At 40.0% G+C, this 25,224-nt stretch overlaps 1 protein-coding gene across 2 annotated transcripts in view; it reads right to left on the bottom strand.

The window, feature by feature from the left end:
* Nucleotides 1-25,224, bottom strand: part of Ttc27 (tetratricopeptide repeat domain 27) — a 202,539-nt gene that overhangs the window by 77,604 nt on the left and 99,711 nt on the right. Inside the window, exons 11-12 of one of the 2 annotated variants that reach the window (XM_003473020.5) lie at nucleotides 20,863-20,958; nucleotides 19,528-19,650 (exon numbers count right to left, since the gene is read on the bottom strand). The exons of the other annotated variant lie outside the window; for it this stretch is intronic. Of the exons in view, the coding sequence (XP_003473068.1) occupies nucleotides 19,528-19,650; nucleotides 20,863-20,958 (219 nt within the window). The remainder of the gene's footprint in view (nucleotides 1-19,527; nucleotides 19,651-20,862; nucleotides 20,959-25,224) is intronic. 2 annotated transcript variants of the gene reach the window in all.

A 25,224-nucleotide genomic window follows, 5' to 3' on the forward strand; every position in this document is an offset into this window, starting at 1 on the left:
CAATCAAAACAAAACAATGAAAGCAATACAAAGACTTTAAAACTAGAGAATAGGAAATCAACAATGGCTCCTATAACATAATTTGTTACCTCTGAAATAGCTGCCAGTGCCATTAAGTATAAAAAAATCAAAGAAAACAGGTCAATGAAAACAATACAGGGCTTCAAAATAAGATAACAGATTAACAATGGCCACTGCCTCCCCTTTTTAGACATTTCTTCCTCTTTCATTTTCATCATATCTATTGTGCATTTTGGATTCAATACCTCCTTTAGTTTTTTATACTAGGGAAACAACATGATGTTCACCCATGTAACTTTGAACCATTTCACCCATAAGCATGACCTCAGGTTGTATCCATTTACCTACAACAGCCTTGAGGTTGTATGCTTTATAGCTGAGTAGCTTTCCACTGTGTAAAATGCCTTATCCTTCTTATCCATGCTGCAGTTGATGGGCAAGCTACCCTTACTTTTTTTCTGGTTCCCTGCCATGAAGAGCATTGTTTTCTCGCAATGACTTTTGGGCTATGAATTTCCTTTCAAGTTAAATGTGTTTCTTGTATAAAGCAGACTGATGGATCCTGTTTCCTGATCCACTCTGCCTATGCCTCTTTTTCATTGATGAAGTGAGGCCATCTACGCTAATGGTATAGCCAACACGCACTGGCTCGACTCTGCTTGCTATGTTCCTGCTCTTGGCTGCCTACTTTTTCCTGCCATCCAACTGCTTTCCCTGCTTGGTGATCGCCCTCTGCCACTGTTCCTAGAACCATGGTCATTTTTATCTCTCTCTAGAATGTCCTTCAGTATTCTTTGTAGGGTTGATTTGGTGGTATGAATTCCTTCAGTGGTTCTTTGTCATGAAAGTCAGATAGAATATTTTTTAAAAGAATCAAGAGAAATCCTGGAAATGCAAATCTCAATAAGTCAAGCAAAAAACTCAACCGAAAGTCTAGGCAGTAACATCAACCAAAAGAATATCAGGAGTTGAAGACAGACTCGAAGTGCTGGAACATTCAGACAGGATCAAAGAAACAAGAATATGAAGCACTGATAGACCTTGAAAGAGTTCTTGGATAGCAACAAAAAAAAACCTAAGTTGTATCAGGTGCAGGTACAAATTCTCTATGATAAATGTGATCATTAAGTATGTCTAAGATTTTCCAATACACTTAATTTTTTTTTTAAAAAAAAGAGTTCCTGGATAAATCTAAAAGAAATAATTGAAGGTTTACTGTCCTTGTAGATGATGTGGATAAACAGGTTAATGGCTTAAAAATGTATTCACGAAATTATAGCAGAAAATTTGACAAAACTGGGTCATGAGACTGATCCCCAGGTAAAGGAGCCAGCCAGACCCTTCCAAATAAATATGATCAATAAAGAACTTCTCCACAACATATCATAGCCAAAATATTAGAAAATCAGAACAAAGAAGTAACATTAAAAGCTGTCAGAGAGAAGAGCAAAATAACTTATAAAGACAAACCCATCAGAATAACAGGAGACTTTCCAGCAGAAATCTAAATACCCAAGATGGGTTAGAATGAAGTCCTCCAAGCCCTGAAAAAAAGTAATTGCTAACCTAAACTATGATATCCAGCAAAGCTATCTTTCAAAACAGGAGAAACAAAACTTTCCATGATAGGTATAAACTAGAGAAATTCATGACCACTAAACTAGCATTGCATAAAATACTTAATACATAAAATACTTAAGGGACCAAGAGATGGAGGGAAGGCACATACAACACAGACTGAAAGTAAACAAATGGAAAGTAATACTCCAAGCACCTGGAGCCTGAAAGCAACTGTATTCCTATCTGACAAGGTAGACTTCAAACCAAAACTGATCAGAAGAGATAAAGAAGGCTACTATGTATTACTAAAGAAAAAAATTCACCAAGAAGAGGTTACAACTGTAAATATATATTATACTGAACATTACCACCTCCAATTTCATAAACGAGCACTACTCAATACAAAAGGATAGACAAATAGTTAAGATAATTATACTACTGATTTCTCTGAGTCCACTGAAGAGAAAGATTTGTGGCAGTATTGTTTGGACAACTGAATGCAGATGTCTTGCGCTTTAGGTGAATGATTTGGGGATGACAATGTGCAATGTATGTACCATTGTTGCCTCCAGGAAAAAAAAGACAGACAGATTTTAAAACATTCATAGCAGATGCTTTCAACACCCCACTATCAAAAATAAGTCAACTAGACCAAAAAAAAATCAACAAAGAAATATCACTATTAAACTATACAATAGGTCAAACCAACTTAACTGATATTTATACAGTATTTTATCCAACAGCAGCAGAATATACTTTCTTTTCAGGACACCACACAATTTTCTCCAAAATAGACCATATTTCAAGCTCAGTCTCAATAATTTAAAAAATAAAATAATCACATGCATCCTACAATATCACAATAATGGGAAAGCGAGAATCAATAGCAAAAGAAACCACAGAAACTACATAAAACACATGGAGTTTGAATAACACTCTTAAACCATCAACGGATCACTGAAGAAACTTAAAAGTTCCTATAATCAAATGATATTAGAAACATTACATATAAAATCCGTGGGACACAATGAAAGCAACTCTAGGAGGGAACTTTAGAGCTATGTGCATCTACATTAGAAAAAAAGACCAAGTCCAAATAAGTGACCTAATGATGCGTGTTGAGGTCCTAGAAAAGTTAAAAAAAAAAAAATCAAACTCGAAACCAGTAGAATGAAATAAATAAAAGTGGAGTGGAAATTAATGAAATTTATTTAAATTTATTTTTTTGAGACAAGGCCTCACTACATAGTCCAGGCAGCCTCCAACTCTTGGCGATCCTCCGGCCTCCTGGGTGCTAGGATTACAGGTGTACATCACCACACCTGGCTAGAGTTTCTACTTTGAAAAGATAAATATGATTGAGAAGCCCTTAACCAACTTACCAAGAAAAAACGATTAATAAAATTACAGTGAGCCAGGCGTGGTGGCTCACACCTGTAATCCCAGCACTCGGGAGGCTGAGGCAGGAGGATCTTATGGGAGTTCAAGACCAGCCTAGGCTACAAAGTGAGCTCAAGGCCAGCCTGAACTGCATAGCGAGACCCCGTCTCAAAAAGGCTAAATAAATAAATAAAAATGAAAAAGGTGACATTAAAACAGACACCAGTAAATTCCGAGGCATCACTATACTGCCTTCCACATATAAGGTAAGCCACAGTAACAAGAACAGCATGATGCTAGCACAGTAACAGAAACGTAGACCACTGAGTGGAAGACACAAACAAACCCAAATATGTACAAAAACCATCTGATTTTTTTTTAGTATGAGAAATGGTATCCAGAGTCTTCACACTGAACTATATACTCAGCCATTCATTCACTGTTTTGTTTTGGTTTGTTGTTCATTCATTCACGTACTGGTTTCCTGAGATAGGGTTTCACTGATGCATGTAGTTCAGGCTAGTCTTGAACTCACGGTAGCCAAGGTTAGCCTCACCGGTCCTCTGACTTCAGCCTCCCAAGTGCTGGGAGTATAGGGTTTCACTGCTACACCCAGCTTATTTTCTATTTTAAAACAGGGTCTCACTTAGTCACTCAGTTAACCAGGCTGAACTGGAACTTGCAATCCTCCTGTTTCAGCCTCCCAAAGTGCCAGGATTATGGTATACACCACCACACCCGGGCTTATAGTCATCTGTTTTTTGACAAAAGAATCAAAACATAGGCTGAAAAAAAAGGGTCTATACAAACAGTGCTGGAAACACTGGAGAATCACATGAATAAAAGTGAAAATAGATACTTATTTTTCACCATACACTACCATCAAGCCAAAATGGATAAAAAAAAACCTAGATATAAAATCAGAAACATTAAAATTGCTGGAAAACAACATAGGAGAAACACCTGCAGCCATAGGCCCAGGCAAAGACTTCCTGGACAGGCCTCCAAAAGCACAGGAAATAACAGCAACACAGGGGCCTACATCAAATTTAAAAGCTTTTTGCATGGCAAAGCAAACAGGATGAAGAGGCAACCCACTAAATGGGAGAAAATCTTTGCTAGTCACTTATCTGAAAGAGGACGAGTAACTGGAATCTATAAACTACTTAACACATTAACTTCCTTAAAATGATGAATCCAATAGAAGTAGGCAATTTAACTAAATGCACTTCTCAAAAGGAATTCAAATGGCCAAAAAGTATATGAAACATTTATCGTCAAAGAAATGCAAATTAGACTAGATTGAGATTCCATCTCACCTCATCAGAATAAATATCAAGAAAACAAAACCATACTGAATGCTATGAGGGTGGGGTAGGCGTGGGGAAGGAACCTCCCACAGCACTGGTGGGAATGTAAACTTGTACTACTACTGTGGAAGTCAGAATGGCTATTCCTCAAAAGACTAAACACCGAAAGAGCATTTGACCAGATATTCTACACCTCCACCACCACCAAATTAGAGTCTGCACACTTTAGTGGCACATTCACACCCATGTTTACAGTAGTGCAATTCATAATAGCTACACTGTGGAAACAGCCTACATGTGCAGGCCCTCAAGGAGAAGAGAGGCACCTGGTGGTCTTTAGTTGGATATATTTATAGGGCCCTGGGGATGCCCTTACGATGGATTATCTAGGATATAATATAGCTAGGGTTCTGCCCCTTTGGTAAGCTATGTTAAAATTCACACCACTTACGTGTGTTTGAAGCTGAGATCTACTGTATAGTGTGCTTTCTGAGGAAGGGAAATGGGGGATGCCCAGCGGCAGTGCACAATGCACAATTCACAGATGAAGACGAAGGTCTGTAGGAGGAAGCGCAATTGACAGGTGAAAGGCTTCCAAGATTCCTTCCATTTGGGATCACAGACAAAACAGCTTTATGAAGGACATACTATGGCTGAAATCAATACCAAGCATCACTATTTAACTAAATGAGGGTAAATCAAAATAATTTGTCCTAAGAATAGTTATACAGTAAAACCTGAGTTTCACAGGCCTTTCTAACCAAATGATTACATCGAGACAGCAACTCTTCTTGAGACTAAAACTACGGAAAGCAAAACTGATGGCTCAAAAGTAGACTGAGTGTCTGAGGCTTCCCCACCCTGGTGATGCACCTTTTGATCAAACAGTCCAGTGTTAAGAGGCAAACAGAATTTCAGAAATACACAAGCAAAGGAATTAATATGCTGAACAACATGCTATACTGGGACTCATTTACATTTAGAATAGTATGTTTTTCAGCAAGTTGTTATGTGGGAAATTTGAAATCTGAACAGACACCCTACTCTATGTAAACACTTCAAAAACTCTGTCAGGGACAAGGACTTGGGTTCTACTCATGGTGAAGACTGTAAGTGGAAGTCAAGTTTGGTCTCTAGTAAAAGGGAGACAAAATGCTTCAGGAAAACTATTCATATTTGAGTCAAAATAATTATCAAGCTTCCCCTCCTTTCCATGATTTGTGCCTTGACTTTGTGAATTAATAGAAGGAATTAAGGTGCTAATGTGCAGTAAGAGTGGGCCTCGTCTGGCTTTGCATTGGACCAACATACATAAGGAAAAGGAACTGACGAAGGGAACTTCCACCAACTGTAGGAAAACTGGTAAAAACTGAAGGGACAAAAATAAGCCCTCCATTCAGAGATAGTATCAATGTAAACAGAAATGACAGAAGCTCAACTAAAGGTTGCTCCAAGGGGGTGAAAAAAGCTAGAGTAAAAACTTAAGGCCACACGATTAGTCAGATTTGGCCTCCTAAGAAATAGCCTTAGGAGTTAAAAAAGAACCTTGTGTGTGCATGCATATGTATGTGAGGCAGTGTATGTATGCCTGTGACTCGCACAACTGTGGGTGTAGTCTAGTTCGCCTGTTCTCCCTGACGCAGAGAAGAAACATGGATCTGGTTTTCCCCAGGTAGAGGCTGGCTGTCAGAGAAGGGAAACTGGCTCCCGGGAAGGTGCCATAAGGAATAAGGCTGACTGGAGCAGAGCAAAGACAGCACCGAAGCATCTTCTCCTCTTACTAGGAAGGACAATGCTTCTAGCAAAAGGGCCGTTCAGTCCCAGCCTAAATTCTTGTTCAGTGAGCAGCAACAAAGAGGTGAAAAGTACAGAGCACGTCACCACACTAGCAGGACACTCCCAGCTAGACTTCATCTGTGGCTGTGCCTAGTACCAGCTACTCTCTCCTACAGCCATCTGTTCACTAATTGCTTTTCACATTTATATGTGACAACACCATGTGCTGGCTTGATTTTTCAGAATATTTGCCAACACCAATACTCCAGCCCAAGATAAAAGAATAATTTAAAACAGGCCTAGTTATCCAATTAGCTAATCATCTCCTATTTGCATCTCCAAGTTATAGTGCATTTTCAATTACATATTTTGCCTATTTTTCTCAACTTGTTTTAACTTACAAATACAACATCATTTTAAAGAAATTAACAATAACCATGATGTGGGGAAAGGAGTGTAGACTTCAGAGGAAAGAAGTCTAAGTTTGGATTCCAGTCTGCCATTTACTAATACTCATCAATAAAATGGCAAAAAAATTAATATTTTATAATATTTTATAGGCTTGTATGAATAGTTTTCAATAATTACAAAATAATTACATTTAAAGTGTAGTATAGAGGCACTCAAAAAATTGCATGACAGTGTGTTCAACACATACTGAACAAAAATCAAAATTTTTATCTGGACATGGTGGTACACACCTGTAATCCTAGCACTTGTAAGTCTCCAGAAGGAGTGTAATGAGTTCCAGGCCAGACTGGGATATAAAGTGAATTCCAGGCTAGTCTGAACCGTATAGTGAAAGCCTGCCTTAAAACAAATACAAAAGAGTCAAAACCAAAATTCTTAAAGGGCTCTATTTCTATCCTAAAGGTAAAATGGAAGGAGGAAATCGCATCATTTATTGCTGGAGAGAGACAAATATGGCAGTGTTAGAAAGTATCTTCTGCCACGTGTAAAGTCCTTTATAAGGAGTGTCTCACCAGGAGATCTGCTTCAATGCACTCATCATTCAGTGAACACTTCCTGGTCATTCATTAAGCAAGCATTCCGAGGATTTGTTGTATACGGTTCTGGAGAGATAACTATAAATAATACAGACTTAGGTCTGCTTCTTAAACAGCTTACGTTTAGTAGATCCCTTAAGCCAGCAAGTGGGGGTACTGGTACTACATGAGTCCACAGGAGGAAAGCAACACCAAATCTGGGAGAGGTCAAGAAAGGCTCTGTAAAACTGTAACCAAAGGCTGGGGATACAGCTCAGTGATACCATGTTTGCAAGGCAAGAACAAGGTCCTGAGTTCAATTACCAGTACCAAGAAAACAAACAAACAAGAAACCCTACAACCTTTCAAGGAGAAACCTGAAGGGTTAATGCAGGTCAACTGAAGGAAACCAGGCATTCCAGACAGACAAGAGCGTGTATAAAGATCCTGAACTAAGACAAAGCTGCAAACCCAGGAAATAACAAGTAGACTTATTCAAACTTCAGGAACAACCTAGATGAAAAAGTGTGAAGGCAGATGAGACAGAAACAAACTGGAGGTGAAAATATCACTGGCATAGAAGCAGGAGCCAGATCACAAGGAGTCTCTGAAAGTCATTCCCTCTCCAGAACTCAGACTTAATCCTAGAGACAAAGGGAATTTACTGAGCTTTCACATGATACAGGCAGATTTGTCTTTAGAAAGATACACAGGATGGTTGCAGTGTGGCAAAAGAACTCAAGGGAAATCTTTAAAATCATATAGATGAAAGGGTTTTGGCCCAGATAGGACACTGTAGCCAGGAAAGCCTCAACCGGAAGCAGGAAGCCCCAATCTCCCCCGCCCCTAGGAAGTTACCTGTGACGCCATCTTCCCGCCCCTGGAAATTTACATATGGCGCCAAACCTAGGACCAATGGGCTACCTGTGCATCCCTAATGCGCACCCTATTAGGTTCCACCCCAAACCGAGGCTATTTACATGCCCCCACGCCACGTGTCCGCCGGAGAGATCGCCGGATGCCAGCGGTGGGGGTGCCGGTCATCTCTCTCCGTGTTCTCAGAATAAAGGCCGCTTTTTATTTATACTTCTCATCTTTTGGAAATAATCCTAGCATTTGGTGCCGTGACTCGATCGGCAGGCAATTGACTCCTGGGACACACCCAGTTGAGTCCCCTAGCCGATAACCAGATAACATCCTGGATTAATCCCGAGCTTTTTCCTCTCCCGAGACGTCCCTGTCACCAGCCGCCTGCACTCAGCATCGGCCAGATTGATTTCAGGTGAGCACTCCCCGGGGAACTTTTGGCACTGGACAGCCCCAGTCGACTATTCTCCCCATTCACGTGGGTCTGTGCATTTTCACGTTCTTAGGACAGCCCAGGGCAGGGTTCTTTCTCGGCAAACCTGTGTCCACAAAATCTCTCACGTTCTTTGGGTTCGGATAGCCCAAAGCAGAGATTTTTGGGACCGACCACACTGAAAGAACGCCTCATTTCCCTTAAAGCCTTGCGCTTTCATGGGCAAAACTGTTACTGACCCCACGCGGGCTCCACTCGTAAATCTCTCAGTGACGACTGGAATATACGAGTTTTTGGAACCGTAGCCACTGCGTGGTGCCACAAACAAGTGACGGCTTGTTCTGGACCTCCGGCTCTTTTCTTGCTTGAATCAGTCATGGGGAATGTATTTTCTAACTCCCAAAAGACGCCTTTAAAATGCCTAATTTCAATTTACGTACTCTAAAAATTAAAAGTACCATAAAAACTAAACAATTAACTTTTTACTGCCAGGAGGTCTGGCCAACCTACCCACTTATCGGCAAGCGTTGGCCCAAAGAAGGAACATTTGATCCCTGCATTCTCAGGAACTTGTATGATTTTTGTCAAGCTGGCAACAAGTTATTAGAACTCCTTATATTCAGGCCTTTCTTATTCTGAGAACACGCCCATCTCTCATTAAATCTTGTGCTCCCGCTCAGATACTTTTAGCTAAGTCTACTGCGCTGCAAACTTTTCCGTCCTGCCCTCTGGTGTTTTCCCAGCCACCGCCTGCCTACCACCAAACTCATTCCCTGCCGTTACCTCCCGCTGAACCGCTCTCCCCTCCCCCTATGCCTGATTCTCTCAGCAGCTCTAATCCCTCTCCGTTGCAGATACCTCCTGCTGTGCAATCATCTCCCTCTCCGCCTTCCAGGACCCATAACTCTCCCAGCAGCTCTAATCCCTCTGTGTCACAGTTATCTCCCAATGTGCGATCCTCTCCCCCTCCATCTCCTGGGACCCATAACTCTCCCAGCAGCTCTGATCCCTCTGTTAGTGCTTTCTCACAGTCTCTGACTACTTCTTCTCCTGAGAATTCTCAATTCCCTACAGCATTCTCACCGCCCGTCCACCATACTAGGTCTCAGTTGCTACGTCCTTCCAGCAGGCCGCGTAACTGTTTCAGCTTGCGCCGGGAACAGTCGCCATGTTGCAAACCTCTGCCACATGGCATGGTGCCGCCATGTTCCAGAGGGTCACATGGCGACAGGGCGCTGCCAGGTTTTGGGTCACGTGACAAGGCGCCGCCATGTTCCCAGGACCCTCACTGTCAACGGGCGCTCCCTTGTGGCTCCTCTTGTGAACTGCAACAGCTGCCCTGTTGCAGTGCACATGATGCTTCATTGTGCTGCCGACAACAATCCTCTCATTGCAAGGCACACAGTGAAATGCTATCTGCCTGTGTTTCCCAGGGTGACCAGCAGCAACTCTGTAGGCCCTCTACAGATGATTGCTCACACGCGCCTACTGGACAGATGGCTGCCCAATGACCCTCTGCTCCAGAATCTTCTCCTCAGGCTCTGCTATCGCTTTGGGAGCAAGCTGGCCCCAAGGAACTTGTTAACATCCATGTGCCTTTTTCCCTTTCTGATCTATCTCAAATTACCCATAAATTAGGTAGCCTCTCTGTTGACCCAAAGAATTATATCAGGCAATTTAAATTTATTACTAATTTTTATGATATACATTTTAAGGATGTTTATGTGATTCTAAATACCACTCTCAGCTCACAAGAACAAAATCAGCTGTGGCAAGCAGCTCAAAAAGAAGCTGATCACAGACATAAGGTAAACACTGCTGATAATGACTCTGGGCCTATACCTGTACCAGAGCAGGACAAGTATACTAACTATAACAAACTTTTAAAACAGATCCAAGAGGCTAATAAAAACCCAGCTGTGTTCCTAAATTGGCTTTCTAACCCTCATGCCCCACGAGCAGTTCCAGCTTCGTGCACTGCGTTGGGCCATCTCCCAGCCCCTCCCTCCCCCGTGTGCCGTCGCCGCCGCCGCTGCCACCTTACGCGTTTCCAGGGGCAGTCCCAGCCCGCCCCTGCACACTACGTCCCGGCCCTTACCCCACCCCCACACTGGGCATGCTCTGTCGGCATGCCACGAAACAGCAACTCAGTGGCTCTGCTCAGGCATGCTTTTTTTACAATTCGGCTCCGCTCAAGAGATGCTATTTTTTATCACAATTCTCAAACCATTTAATCAAGGTTATTGGCCACCCGATAATTTTACCAGCCTTGTTTATCAATCAAAGCCTTCACCAATCTCCTGTTTAACAACTAAGGTTATAAATTCCTTTTTGCTAGGAACCACTAGTTCTATTTCAAGACAAGGGTTTTCTTCAAAGTTTTATTTTATTTGTCTTGGTTCATACTACTGCAAATAACAACTTTAAAAGTAAATGTGTTCAGAATTTGACAGTATTAGATCAGTTTTGATAGATTTATTCATAAGATTGCTAAACCTTTACTGCAAAATGTTTCCATTAAAGCCTTGTTTGGCAGACTAAAGCTTTTTTTGTTAATTTTATGTGTCACCCTATAAAAAAAGCAATGTGCCATCCAGATAAAGCCTGCTCTCTAATCTAAAATGCAAAATTAAATTCCTGCATACTTACTTAATTCTACTATAGTCCAAATCCCAAACAAAAAGGCAAAACTTGACCTTCAAACCTTAGAGAGATCTTAATATGGTTTTTATTTTTTTAACACTTGTAACACTTGAAGTTCTGAGGCAGGTAAACCTACACAAGGTGGAGCTGCCTGACCCCCCATGGACCACGCTCAAATGCAGCAGAAGACATTGGACAACAAAATGCCCCATCCTGGCATTCTTTGAGACCTTACTTCAGGGCTGCTTGACTGTCCTAGCCACCAAAGAGTGGGTAAGCCATCCTAACTTCTAGCCCTCACAGGAAATGTCAACACTGCCAGATTCATCACCAACAGAAAATTGCTGCTGAAGACTGAGGGGGTTCAGGGCAACAACAGCCCCCTTTAAGGTGTCCATCTCAGATTCCAAGTCGCACTAAAGTCTCAGGTAAGACATTCTCTATATTTGTGGACATAGAGGCCATATATACAGACTTCTCCCTGAGTTATTCAGGCTGCTATATTAAGTCCTCAATCTCTATGACAGGGTATTGATGGTCAACCTATGCCATTTACAAACAGGGCCTATTTTGTGCAGGTCCCAGTCCTAAATCTTAAAATGCCTTTTATACAGGCTGACTTAGACACACTGAGACCTCAACAGCTTCTACCTGTTGTTGCTGGTGGACCCTTCCTCAGTGATATAGACCACCCCCTTCCTTTCTTATTCACCAATTTCTCAAGTAACCCTAGTCAAGACTCACAGATACATTTTTGTCTTCTCACTTGGTTTATACTTGTTCAGGATACATAAAAGCCTTTCTCATACTTACTAAAGTTCTGTTACAGCAAATCATTCCAAGGACTACAACCAGGTTACAGCGACCCATGCCTAAATCAAAGTTGCTGGACTACCATCCTGGTTTCACATCACTCAGGCTAAGAGGTGCCCTTCCAGCCCTAAATCTGATCATTCTGAGTGGTCATCTCATCTTCTGTCACTTACCATCTCCGTCTCACAAAGGCCTCGCAGCCACAGTTAACAGGCTAAGTCATGTTTTGTTATCCACTTTGGTTCCTAATTTCTTACATTCTATTAATGATCATTTTTACAGCAGGACTCTTTAACAGTATCGCCTATAGACTCCAACATCATGCATACCAGAGACAAGCCTTACCAGCCTACTGTCTTAACTTTCATGCTTTCAGATGGGGGAGTAAGCACCTCTCATAACTCCACTCCTCCTAACCCCATGTTTAATTTTCAGAATTGTGCCTTACCGTGGAACATGTCTAAATCAAAGGCACCTTTCCCTCTACCTCACCTGGATCCTTAAATATGACAGTGCCATGTCTCCTCATAACATCTTGTCTCTTTGTTTTTCCAGTCTGACATACGTGCATTCACCAGTGAAGTTGTCCTGGCTAAAACACCTGGCACCAGCGTCTATCTGGGCATCAACCTTCATCCCATCGACTCCCCTAGGCTCCAGTACAGCACCCTCTGCCAGCAGGAAGTAGTTAAAGAGAGAAATCTTCGCCCCTTTTTATAATAATAATCATAAGACGGGATATGAAAGGGTTTTGGCCCAGATAGGACACTGTAGCCAGGAAAGCCTCAACCAGAAGCAGGAAGCCCCAATCTCCCCCGCCCCTAGGAAGTTACCTGTGACGCCATCTTCCCGCCCCTGGAAATTTACATATGGCGCCAAACCTAGGACCAATGGGCTACCAGTACATCCCTAATGCCTGCCTTAGGTTCCACCCCAAACCGAGGCTATTTACATGCCCTCACGCCATGTGTCCGCCGGAGAGATCGCCGGACGCCAGCAGTGGGGGTGCTGGTCATCTCTCTCCGTGTTCTGAGAATAAAGGCCGCTTTTTATTTATACTTCTCATCTTTTGGAAATAATCCTAGCAACAGAGAAACTCATCTTGAAAAACAAAAAAAATCCAAAGCAACTGCTTAAAAAAATGAAAGAAACTCTGCTGTTTTAAAAACAAAACGTTTTCCAGGAAGAGAAAAGTCAGCACCTCCCGAATATTGGCCATGCTGAGATTGGGAAGGTCCAACAAGAAGCCAACTAGCCAGCCTTTCTTGTAAACTGTGCAGCTCCCAGGAAGAAAAAAGTCAGCACCTCCCATGAACCTTCCAACGCTCCCCACCCCGACCCCCCCTGCCAAGCAACCCACTGGTTGGAGGACAGGCTGAGTTGACAGCAACTTAGATACATAAAACAACTAAGTATTTGTATTGTCTGGTTGATTTTGCAGGCCTGGGGCCATCAGTCCAAGTATTTCTTCTTCTTTTTTTTTTTTTTTTAAATTTAAACAAAACAGAAAATAGGTAGAAATAGTACACACATTCAGAGAAAAAAAAAAGAGTAACAAATCACTAGTTGATGTTGTCGTTTTACAAATAGTTGTTCAAGGTACAAAAATGGAACATGTACAGTGGGAATTCAAACAGAGAGACTGCAAAAAGTTCTATTCCACTGTCCAACAAAAACTTAGTAACATGGTTGTCAATCCTATACATTTAAACATACATGCAGTTATCCATATCTTCATTTATGTTTAGATTAAACAAACTAAAGCAGGTTAAAGTCATTTTGAACAAAGAATAATAGTATTGCTAGATTTTACTTCATGACACTCCATGATCAGCACTGGGTACTGTAGTGTCTTCTTTTTAAAACTGAATTTAAAGAAAGACTAAAAAAACAGAAAATGGGTAGTAATAATACATACTTTCAAAGAAAAATAAACAGTAAGAAAGCACTAGTTGATGATTATAGACTTGTCTTCTTACAAATAGTTATTCAAGATACTAAATTGGAGCATACAGAGTAGGGATTCAAACAGTGAGATTGCAACCAGTTCTGTTCAACTATCCAACAAAAACTTAGAAATATGGTTATCAATCCTCTACACTTAAACATATATGTAGTTACCCATATCTTCAATTATGTTGACTTTGAATAAACCCAAGCAGGTTAATATCACTCTGAACAAAGAATAACACTGTTGCTGGGTTTCACATTATGACACTCCAGGATCAGCACTGGGTATTTTAGTGTCTCCTTTTCTTCAAAGTATCTGTTCATTTCATCAATTGTCATAAGATCAGTTCTCATAAACTGTTCATAGATTCTACACATGCATGGGTCTTAACATGTATTTTTTTTTTAATTTTGAAAGTAGCAATTATGCAACAGCATAAGACAGAACAAAGCCAATCGAGATAATGCTGTGAAATTGGTACAGGATTTCAAAGTAGGATACTGGGATAGTAGTACTAAGTACTATGGTACAATCTCTTTAATTTAACAATAGCTATCCAGTCAATTACATATTGTTAAATCAAACCAAAAATAGAACATTGTAAAACCAATTGAGAATACTGAATAGAGCAAAAGAAATATAACAAAAAGTGAAAACAACCTACGCCTTCAGACAGAAGATAGAAGGAAATCCCCCATATTTGCTATACTGCATATGGTCATCCTCCCAAGAGATGTTGAAATATCTATCCCCAGTAGGTAAGGGGGGAGGGGGCAGATGGGAGAAGGGTGCTTGATTTTCAGCTCCTGTGGAAGTTGGCTCACAGGTAATGGTTCACCTCCAGGCCCAAACTGCAGGTGCTTATCAAGAGGGCAGGTGAATAAGCTGCCTGAATCCCTCCATGGCCGGAACTCTGGAGCTCTGTTCTCCTCCTGGCCTGCGATGCAGACGCTTACCGAGAGGGCAGGTGAATAAGTTGCCTGAATACCTCCATGGCCGGAACTCTGGAGCTCTGTTCTCCTCTTGGCCCGCGTTGCAGACACTTACCAAGAGGGCGGATGAATAAGCTGCCTGAATCCCTCCATGGCCGGAACTCTCAGTCCAAGTATTTCTTATAAGGATGACAATATGCAGTATAGCAAATATGGGGGATTTCCTTCTATCTTGTCTTTGAAATCCAGTATTGTTCTCACTGTTTTACTTTGCTCTGATTGTTTTTTCTTTATTTAATATTCTGTTTTGACTGGTTTTATTCTGTTTTGTTTTTGCCGTACCTAATGGAATGGACAACTATTGTGAAGATAACAAGATATACTATGGTAGCTACTGTTATTTTCCTAGTATCCTGCTTTGAAATTCTGTATCAATTTTCTTTTTTCTTTTTTTGTACTGGTGATTGTACTTACCACTTTGAGCTTGCCAGGCAGGCACTTATGCGCTGAGCTAAATCCTCAACTCTGTATCAATTTTACTGCTTTATTTTGGTTGGCTTTGTTTTGTTTTTTGTTGTTGGGCTTTACTATCTTTAAAATTTAAAAAAAAAAATTTAAGAGTAAAAAATAAAATATTTACTTTTTAAGAGTCCATGGTTACAGTATCAATCTGTACATATAGCATAATAAAAGATACCATTATGTACTGTCAGGTGTCTTGCTTTCTAGAAACAAGAGGTCCCAACTCCTCTTACCCACCCTATGGGAAGCCCTGTAATTGGCTGCCACCTTATATCTGCAGGCCGAACCACCTTAACTCCCTCTAGGAGTTAAGTTGGTAGTTAAGCAGCACCTTGCCTAGCTTGTTTGGCCTATTCAGGGATTATGCGTGGAAAATTTGATTTAACCTATAACCCTCAGTCTTGCTACTATTGCTAAGTTACCTGCTGACATCTCAGAACCCAACCCCCTCCTCCCCAATACCCTATATATTTGATACTTTTTCCTTGAATAAACGAGACTTAATCGGACTTCTGTCTTGTCTTCATTCTTTGTGTCTCTTGTCCCCTTTCATCTCCACTCTCCCTCTAGGGTCTCTGTGGACTTACCTGCAGGCCGGGACACCCCCCCCCCTCCCTCTCCCCCAACTCCCAGGCAGCTTACGTCAGCTCACTCTTTGTTGTTTATTTAGAGACCAAATTTGCTCAACAAAATAGGAATCTGCCATCAGCCAAGGGAAATTCCTATAACTAGGCCTGCTAATTAAAAAGCTAAATGCTATAGGTGAGAACTAGCTCTGATCCCAAGGTCAAATTAAATTAATCTTAGACATTTGGCTAATAAATACTGAGAGTATCTACAGGTAGTTTCTAAATTAGAAAGACTGGGCCCCAATAGCAGCAAGATATAAACATGAGCACAGGACACAATATTTAGAACTAAACGATTCTCTAGATTTGCCTTTTAAAAAGTTATTATGCCATTAAGCACTAAATGTAAGAATTAAAATTTCACAGATTTCTAGTTAAATCAAAATGTGGTGAAAATTACTGGTATTTGACCAAATTCTAAAAGAATGTCAACTATTTTAGAAATAAACATTCACTACCTACTTGAAGCAAAACTTATTAGTTTCTATCTGCAAATACAACCTAAGAAAAACAGATAGTGGAGGCTTTTTATATGATAAAATGCTAAAAATCAACTATTAAAAATCAAGATTTTGGAGGAATCCTTGGCCATAACTCACAAAAAAATTTAAGATAAAACTAAAAATTAAAATATGCACATTTCCAAAAGTATTTTAGGAACACAGATATCTACATTATAAGAAGAAAATTCTTACAAGGTCATGTGCAAATCTCAGAAAATAATACCACAACTATTTAGCAGGACACAGTCAGAGTACCTTTTCGAATGAAGATTAATGCATTATATTGTCTTTCTCCTTACAATGAAGGAATCTCAGCTTTCCATATTTTCAAAAATAATTAAATTAACATAATCTTTGAAAATATACCTTAAGTATTTGCAGTTTTCCAACTTGCTTACTTATTTCAAAAAGTACCATTTTTAAATTTCTGTATTTTTATTACAATCATTACTATCAGCCAGTGCAAAAGACTAACAGTAAAAAGCAAGGCAACAGAACTATCAGATTAGAAATCAAGATATTCATCCATCTTTGGGGGAGTGGTATTGTACTAAGGACTGAGCACTGAGCCTTCACACTGACCTGCATACCCAGTGCTTTTAATTTTGAGACAGGGTCTCACTAAGTCACTAAATTGCTGGCCAGGAATGCAGGACACTCCAGCAACAGCCTCCCACAGTGTGGGATTATAGGCATGTATCACAATGTCCAGGTTCATTCCTTTATTAAACATCTGAGCATTACTGTAGTGCCAGACCATAGATACTAAAAACAGGAAAAAAAAAATTTTAATCCCCAAAGAAACACAATACTACACTTCATCAAATTTAAGATATCACTGATTATAAGACAAACTATTAACAAGGAGAAAAAGATGCTTTCAATTCTGACATAATACTCTAAATGAACCACACTGATCACTCGCAGCTTTAATTATTTTCCAATCTATTCAGGGAAATTTGGCAATCCTTCCTGTCTTCAGTACACTGCTTGACATTGTAAGTGGCAACTTTTTTCACACATCTCAGTACAAAACAAAATTTCATCCACTTTGGGGTATTTCTTTCTTAGCTCCTACAAAGAACTTCATGGTCACTTTTAAAGAAAAATTAATATATGATTAATAGCAAATATTATATCACCAATACCAAATTTATATTTCTCTATTTTAGTTCTGCCCTTTTCTGTGTTCAATAGTTTTTTACTTCTATTCCAAATCATACTGAAATCTTTTTTGAAAATATATTTTAAGGGTAATTGAAGGTAACATGTAGTGCTGACACCACGTCCATAACTCAACTGCAGCAACACTGAATGCAGCTCTAAGTCTGCACATGCACCGGCACTGATGACCTCAGAGAATGACCACTTGATTGACCACTATTGAACAGAAGACAACACTTGACAATCACATACATTCCAACTTCAAGACACGCAAATAGGAAAAAATACAGGTCTTAGAATCACAGCAATAATACCAGAAGATATTTAAGAAGCACTATGAGCACCATATATTTGCTCATGAAAACCTGGAAACGAGGTAGAAGTTGTTGAGGCAAGGTAGACACATTAACTTGCACGACATCATGAAACTGGCATGTGGCCAGGCTCGCATCTGAATCCAGCAGGGTAGGCTCAAAGCTAATTTTTTTTGTTTTTTTGGTCCCAGAGATCAAACTCACAACCTTGCACTTGCCAAGCAGGTGCTTAGGCCACTGAGCTAAACGCCAGGCCCCAGAAGCTAAGTTTTTAGCCATCATGCCATACTACCTCTCAGTAGCTGCTAGCTTTGTGATCTGAAACAAATCATAACAAAAGGGACTCCTCTTCTTTCTTTGAAAATGAGGCAGTCAGGGAGGGAGGGGAGATGAGGCAGTAAAAAGAACTAAGATGTGTCATGTACATGTAGTAACTCCTAACAGTGACTATAATCATTAAGTACTACAAACGTGTAGCTAGAAACATGTTTTTAAAAGGAAGTGGGGCCTGGTCAGAAGAGGTGGGTCATGAGGGCATGACCTGGAAGGAGTAGCGCCCTTCCCGGCTCTTCCCTTCCGCTCTGCTTCCTGACCGTGGAGACCTAAGCAGTGCTCCTCCCACCATGCCATTCTGCCTGGAAGCCAGCCAACCAGGGTCTGTAAACATGAGTCAAAAAAAAAACAAAAAAAAGAGGAAATCCTTTCCAGGATCAGAGTAATTCTGTAATTCTATAATCTTCTACTGCTGGAACTTTAGTTTTATGCTAGTTTCTGCTTTGGCCAATACATTTCAAAGATTTTCACTGCCATTAACTTATTAATGAAAAACAATGTAAATTTTGTCTAAAATAGTACTGTGGAGGCTGAGCCAGGAGAATTACCATAAGTTAAAAACCATAATGAGGCACTGTCTCAAAAAAATAAATTAAAATAAAGTAGATGTGAGTAAGTAGGAAGGCATTTAAGAAAACACCTCCTCCTTAAGTCACTACTTCTTATCTTTAGGGTAATGGCAAAAAGTTGATCACAGACAGAATCCATAGACATCATAGACAGATCCAGAGACAGAATCTGTGGGTTTTACTCTGCTATGTCCAGAAAAGTTTAGTTCAAACAGCACAATTTCAATCCATCATTTTTTATGGCTACTCACAATGCAAAGCCCCTATTCTTACAATTCTGTTCATGTATGAAGAGAAAACATAGCAGATCAATAACAGATGAAAACACTGCAGCATTCTCCCTCTTGATCCAATTTAAGTGTGGAATTAAATGTGCATCACACACTTGATAACTCTTCGGCCCCAAGGGAGGTCCACCCTTTGAATTTTCTACAGACCAACCCAGCTGTTCTCCTGAACTTGCCTTAAGAACACAGCCTCTGAACATCTGGCAATCTGGTAATAATTAAAACAATTCCTAATATTTCACTTTCGACCTGTACGACAGGAGAAGCGTCAATAAGGGAAAGGGAGTAAAATGCACCAGATTTTCAAAGTTTTCCATTATTCTCATTTAACTGTCAAATGCCATATCAATTTCTGTCTGACTTAAAATAATCCATCCCAATAGAACTCAGAGAAACATTAAAACATTTTCTAGGAACAAAGCAAAACAAGGAATATAAGTAAATACTGGCAAAAGTGGGCTTAAAAAGCAGAAAAAGGCAGAGGTTCAAAGGAAGTCAGCTCCCGCCAGTCCCCAGGCTTTTCCTATTACCTACCTTCCCATGTTGCCCAGCCCTTTCGTAACAAATGACCACATCTTCCCACATTTCCAGCTTCTCAAATATTTGAAGGGCTGAACTGGTACATCCCAACTCAAACAGCAAACCTGCAAGTTGGCGCTACAAAAAACCCCAAGTTAAAACAATTAATATTTCTTGATGCAATGAGAGATTTGTTTCAGCTCTTTCTTTCTTTCTTTTTTTCTTTGTTCCCTTCCTTCCTTCCTTCCTTCCTCCTCTCTCTCTCTCTCTCCCCCTCTCTCTCTCTCTCTTTCTGGCATAGTATAGCTGTGTAATCTGGGCTGGCCTTGAGATCACAGGCCCCAAACTTCAGAGGGCTAGAATTACAAGCAAGTGCCACCATGCCTAGTACAATCATTATAAGGGCTGCATATGTAATAAATGTATGATTTCTATAGTTCAACCTTTACTAATTAGGAATCTGTAATGATCAAATATTTATATTTACTTCAGCAAGCCTCTTTATAGGGGATGAAAACAAAAAAAATATACAAACATCTGTGTACAGCACTGTGATAAACACTGGAAAGTTAACTGTACTAGGCCTCGATTTTCTTCCCACAAAATTAAAAAACTAGACCAAGTGTATAAGTAATCTTCAGGGATAAAATTCTAGAAAATAGTAGAACCATAGCTATTCTATAGGTGGACTTTGGGACAGGGGCTTTACACTAGGATTCTTCACACCCTCAGAAAGTAGCCAGATATATCTCACATCATAAAGCATCAAATAAACACTTTTTTTTTTTTTTGTCTTTTTCCTTTTTATCGGTACCAGGGTTCAAACTCATGACTGCCTGGTTGCAAGGCAGGTGCTTATGCCGCTGAGCTAAATCCCCAGCCCCATAAACACTTTCTTGTAACTTTTGAAAACAACTTAGTTAAAAGGTTTATTATTTGGCAGAAAGACCTTAAAATACTTTTAAATATAAAAAGTTACTTTAAAAATGAAAGCATTTATGATTCTCCTATGACTTAATTCTGGGATTCAACCTAATATATATATAGTTCTAAATCTTTTTTAAAATATTTTAAAACTCTAATATCACTTTAATCAAAACAGTAATTTGGGGGGTTGTAAAGCAGGAATCAAACTCAGGACCTTGGCTCCTGACTGGCAAGCCCTGTGCCACTGAGCTATATGCCTGGCCCACAGAAATCTAACATGGTTCTCAATTCACAGTTAGACACTTTTACTATTTTCACAGAAATATTTGAAAATTCAAATATAAGTTGAAATTATTATTTTCTAATGCATTAACCTTTCTAGTACAAAGTACAATTCTTTTCCGCACCCAAGAACAAAAGTACCTGGATGGCCCAGTGAGGTGGTACTTGACAGCAATAGAAAATCTTTAGTCGTTCCAACACAGATGTAGTTTTATCTTCAAATTGGTCTGCAAGGGCCTGAAGAACACAATTATCAGAATCCATAGGTGAAGTAATATTTTAATATGAACAAAATTCCCATTGTAAAAGTTATACAAAAGCATATATAAGCAATAAAGAAATAACTTTGACAGGTTGACATGGTGTGAATTTTTTCTTGAGTTTCTTTAAATATTTAAAAAACTTTAACCAATATTTACAGAAATATTTTTTTAAAAAAGCAGGGGGAGCTGGTGATGTAGTTCAGGGCAAAGAGCCTTGTATTCAAATTATATGCTGGAAGGAATAAGTAAATAAAGAGGAAAAGAAAAAAAGAAGGAAACGTTCGCTGGATATGCTGCAGTGAGGGCTGAGGCAGAAGGCCTGAGCGAAGTCAGGGAATTTGGGGAGATCCTGTCTCAAAATAAAAGATTTCAAAAGGTTTTGTCAATGTAGCTCAGTGTGAAGGGCCTGGATTCAATCCCCAGAAACACAAAATAATATTGATAAATAGTAACAACAATAAAAACTGCATGGCAGGATGGCATATGCCTGTTAGCCCAGCATGTGGGAAATTGAGGCAGGAGGATCCTCACAAGTTTGAGGACAACCTAGGATACACAGTGAATTCAGAGACAGCCGGAACTACACAGTGAAACCCTGTCTCAAATAAATAAACAATTAACTAAAAAACTGAAAACAAATAAAAACTAAGATTTTCCTAAATAATCCTTTTGGTGAACTAGCCTTTTCGGTAAGGCTTTTTGGTAGTACTCTGAGTACTACCTCGTAGTACTTAGGACTTAACCCATGGACACATTAGCACTGAGCTACAGCCCCAGGGCCCTTTTTGATTTTTTATTTTGAGACGCAGTCTCATTAAGCTGCTCAGATATCAGTCAAATTTGCGATCCATCTGACACAGCCTTCTTCAGTGCTAGGATTACAGGTATGCACCACCACATCTGGCTATTTTTACTTTTCTAAAGAAACATTTCTTAGCTATCTATTTTACAATATAGCTTCACTTTGACAAAAACATACTCTAATACTGAAACACAAGTATCTGAAGTACTTTACTTTTTCTGGACTAACTAAAGTGAAAGATAAAAACTAATTCCTTTTTTGATCACAGAAAGCAAATTTTCTCATTCCTCAGCCACAAAGCTTAAGGCTGGCTATTTATGTGAGATCATCTGTATGGTACAGTGGACAGCTGCATGCTGCATGCACTGAAGAATCCGTCTGATGTACGCAAACAATAAGTAACTGAATTCTTGAAGGCTGCAGCTAGAAGACCATGAAGATCAAAATGGCTGTTTCTGAAAAAAGGGAACCAGAGCCAGATGCAAAGTCAAAAGCAGGCACTATTTAGTGGTCAAGTGACTCCAACCACCCAAAGAGCTCACACACACCGAATCAGACTGGACACAACACACACTGGAATTCCTAGACAAACACGTGCACAGCAGCCTCATGCCATGATCGTCTTTCCCGTCCTGCCTCTGCATTTGTCCTTCACCTAATATTATGTATATATATTTTTCTGATACTATCCTTAAACCTCTCAACTGTGAATTATTATGACCTTTATTCTATAATACAGTGCTTATATTATCTTTTTTAGTGAGTTTTCAAAGACCTGTCTTGAGGATTAGACAGCAGTAACATATTTAATTTTCCTATTTTAACACACATATCAGGCTATGCAGGAGAACGTCCTTGGACATCAGGATGATAAGGCAGTGTTGTGATTTAAATAAAAAATATCCCCAGAACATCTCAGGCATTGGGAAGGGGACTGGCTCATCTGGGTACTATACTCATCAGTGAATTTATCCATTGGTCAGCTCGATAGCTGAACATGCTGTGGGGAGGGTCTGGGTGGAAGTAAGGTCCCTGAGGAAGAGGGATCTGGAAGGGTTTACTCCTGTCCCCCACTCCTCCCTTCTCTCTCTACTTTCTGATTGTCATAAGATAAGCGGCTGTCCTCTGCCAAGCCTTCTTTACCATGCCTTTTCTGCTTTGGAACCAGGTGACCAGAAAAAGAAAACATGAGCCAAAATAAACTTCTCTTTAAGTTGTAGGTATTGAGGATTTTGTCCCAGCAATGAGAAAGGGACTAAGACAGATTCTATTACCAGAGAAACAGCAACACTGCCATGACTATACCTGATCATGTGGTTTAGAAGTCCAGAATTTGTGGGAGAAGATGGAAAGGTTTGGAGATGCCAGCTAAAGCAGTTCTAGAATATTGTAAACAGGGCTTGATAGGCAATACTGCTCACAGTTCAAAAAGCCAAACTGCTAACTGATAATGCAGACAGTAAAGGCAGGGCTGAGGAAGTTTCAGTTGGAAACAAAAATTTCACTGGTGTTTGGATCTACCTTTTGGCCATGTTTGGACAGTGAAGACTAAAGGTAGTGGACTAATTAATCTGAAGGAAGAAATCTCAAAAGAGTCCAACACTGAGGTTTCAGAATGGTTACTACTGGCTGCTTTTAGCCAGATTTGCAGTGAGAATTAGGAGCAAATGGCAGAGCTAAATATTTTTAAAAGTCTGTACCTTCACCAGGAAAGAAGCACTTGTAAAACTGAGGCAAAGAACAGCATAGTTACTAAAATATTACCATTAAAAAGAAGCCAAGAAAATTGTATCAGGACAATAGAAAAAAATGCCTTGAGGACATCTCAAAAATCAGACCCCATTTTTTGCAAGCTCAAAGGTGCAAAACTGTAAGCTATCTGAGAAATTAACCTTGAAAAGGCCAATCTTGCTTGAGAAGGGCTACCTAGGTTACTGGTTGCCTGAGATTCCTTTCAGAGTACTTAGCCTTTCAAGCACTATGAGGTTTCTGCAGCCATGATGCAAGAAGGCCTGACTACTGCTCTAGCAGGTGGCGGACATTAGCATCATCCAAATGGTGATAGCTTTGCACATATACAGAATGTAAGAGTTGTAGTCAAAGAAGCTTCTCCCTAGATTTCAAAGGAAGGCCTGGGAGGATAAGCAGTGTGCCCCTCAGAGGGCAGTGCATGAACCTGTGAGTGAAACCAAAAGTGCATGAAGACCCCAGGAAGGTGAAGATGTCAGGCATACGGGACATCTCCTAGAGAAACTGAGGAAGTGGAACCACCTTAAAGAGGCCATGTGGATTACAATCAGCAAGGCCATAGGAGCTGCCCAAGCCCTTTAGAGTTTATATATCATGACTACTTGCTCCAGGTGCCGGACATGGAACTACAGGGCTGTTTGCCCTTAGCAAATCAGTCTTACTCCTACTCCTATGCATTCCTCTATTTCTCCATTTTGGAATGGGAATGTTACCTTGTGGTAACCTCTGTTTTTTAGAGGTCCTCATAGCATAGGATTTACCTTGAGTCTTGGAGGTAACTTTGGACTTTGACTTCTCATTATTACTAAAACTGCTAAGACTTTGGTAACCCTTAAAGAAGGATTAAATACATTTTGCATAAGATGGACGTGAGTCCTTTTAGGACCAGAAGAGGGAATTATGGTTTAGAAAAGAAGTGTCTCCCCAAAACCTCCTATGTGTGGAGGTGACTAGATCAGAGGATGCGATACTTACCCACAGATTCACCCATTAGTGAAATCAGCAGCTGACTGTGCTGTAGGGCCCTGGTTGGAAGTGTGTCACTGGAAGCATGACCTGGGGCATGTATTCTTTTCCCCGGCTCCTCCCTCCTTCTTGCACCTGGGCTGCCACGAATAAGCAACTGTCTTGCATTCAGTTTATTCTACTAGTACCTTTCTAACTTGGACCCAGCCAGCTATGGACTAAATCCTCTAAAAACCACGAGTCAAAATAAATCTCTCCTTTAAGTTGTGGGTGCTGGGTATTTTATCCCAGAAACAGAAAAGTGATTAAAATAGACAGCATGTAGCAACTTACTCTACAATATTTTATAATACAAAAGACAGATGTATTATACTTGTACCTTTTCTGAAATTATTTCAATTTTTTTTTGCAAAAAATTAAAAGAAAGATGTAGTAAATACAGATTTCCTCAAAAGAAAGTAAAGGAATTTAATACATCCTGGTAAAAGAGACCAGTTTCTAAGCCATGAAATAGCTCCTAAACTGAAAGTTCTCTATATTATGCTAGATGAAAGATAAATGTGTTACTCCAATAATATCCTAAAGAATGAGCTCCAGCATAAGAAACCACTCACTACACATTATTTCTTTGACAACTCAAGATCCTATTTAATCAAGTCAATCAGAACAAACTGAGACAAAACTAGACTTCTGGTTTCACCTTGGGATCTAAACATACTAGCC

The sequence above is a fragment of the Cavia porcellus genome, unplaced genomic scaffold (genome assembly GCF_034190915.1).
Source record: "Cavia porcellus strain 051 isolate PalLab524CR breed Dunkin Hartley unplaced genomic scaffold, mCavPor4.1 scaffold_1, whole genome shotgun sequence".
In the NCBI taxonomy this organism is placed as follows: Eukaryota; Metazoa; Chordata; class Mammalia; order Rodentia; family Caviidae; genus Cavia; species Cavia porcellus.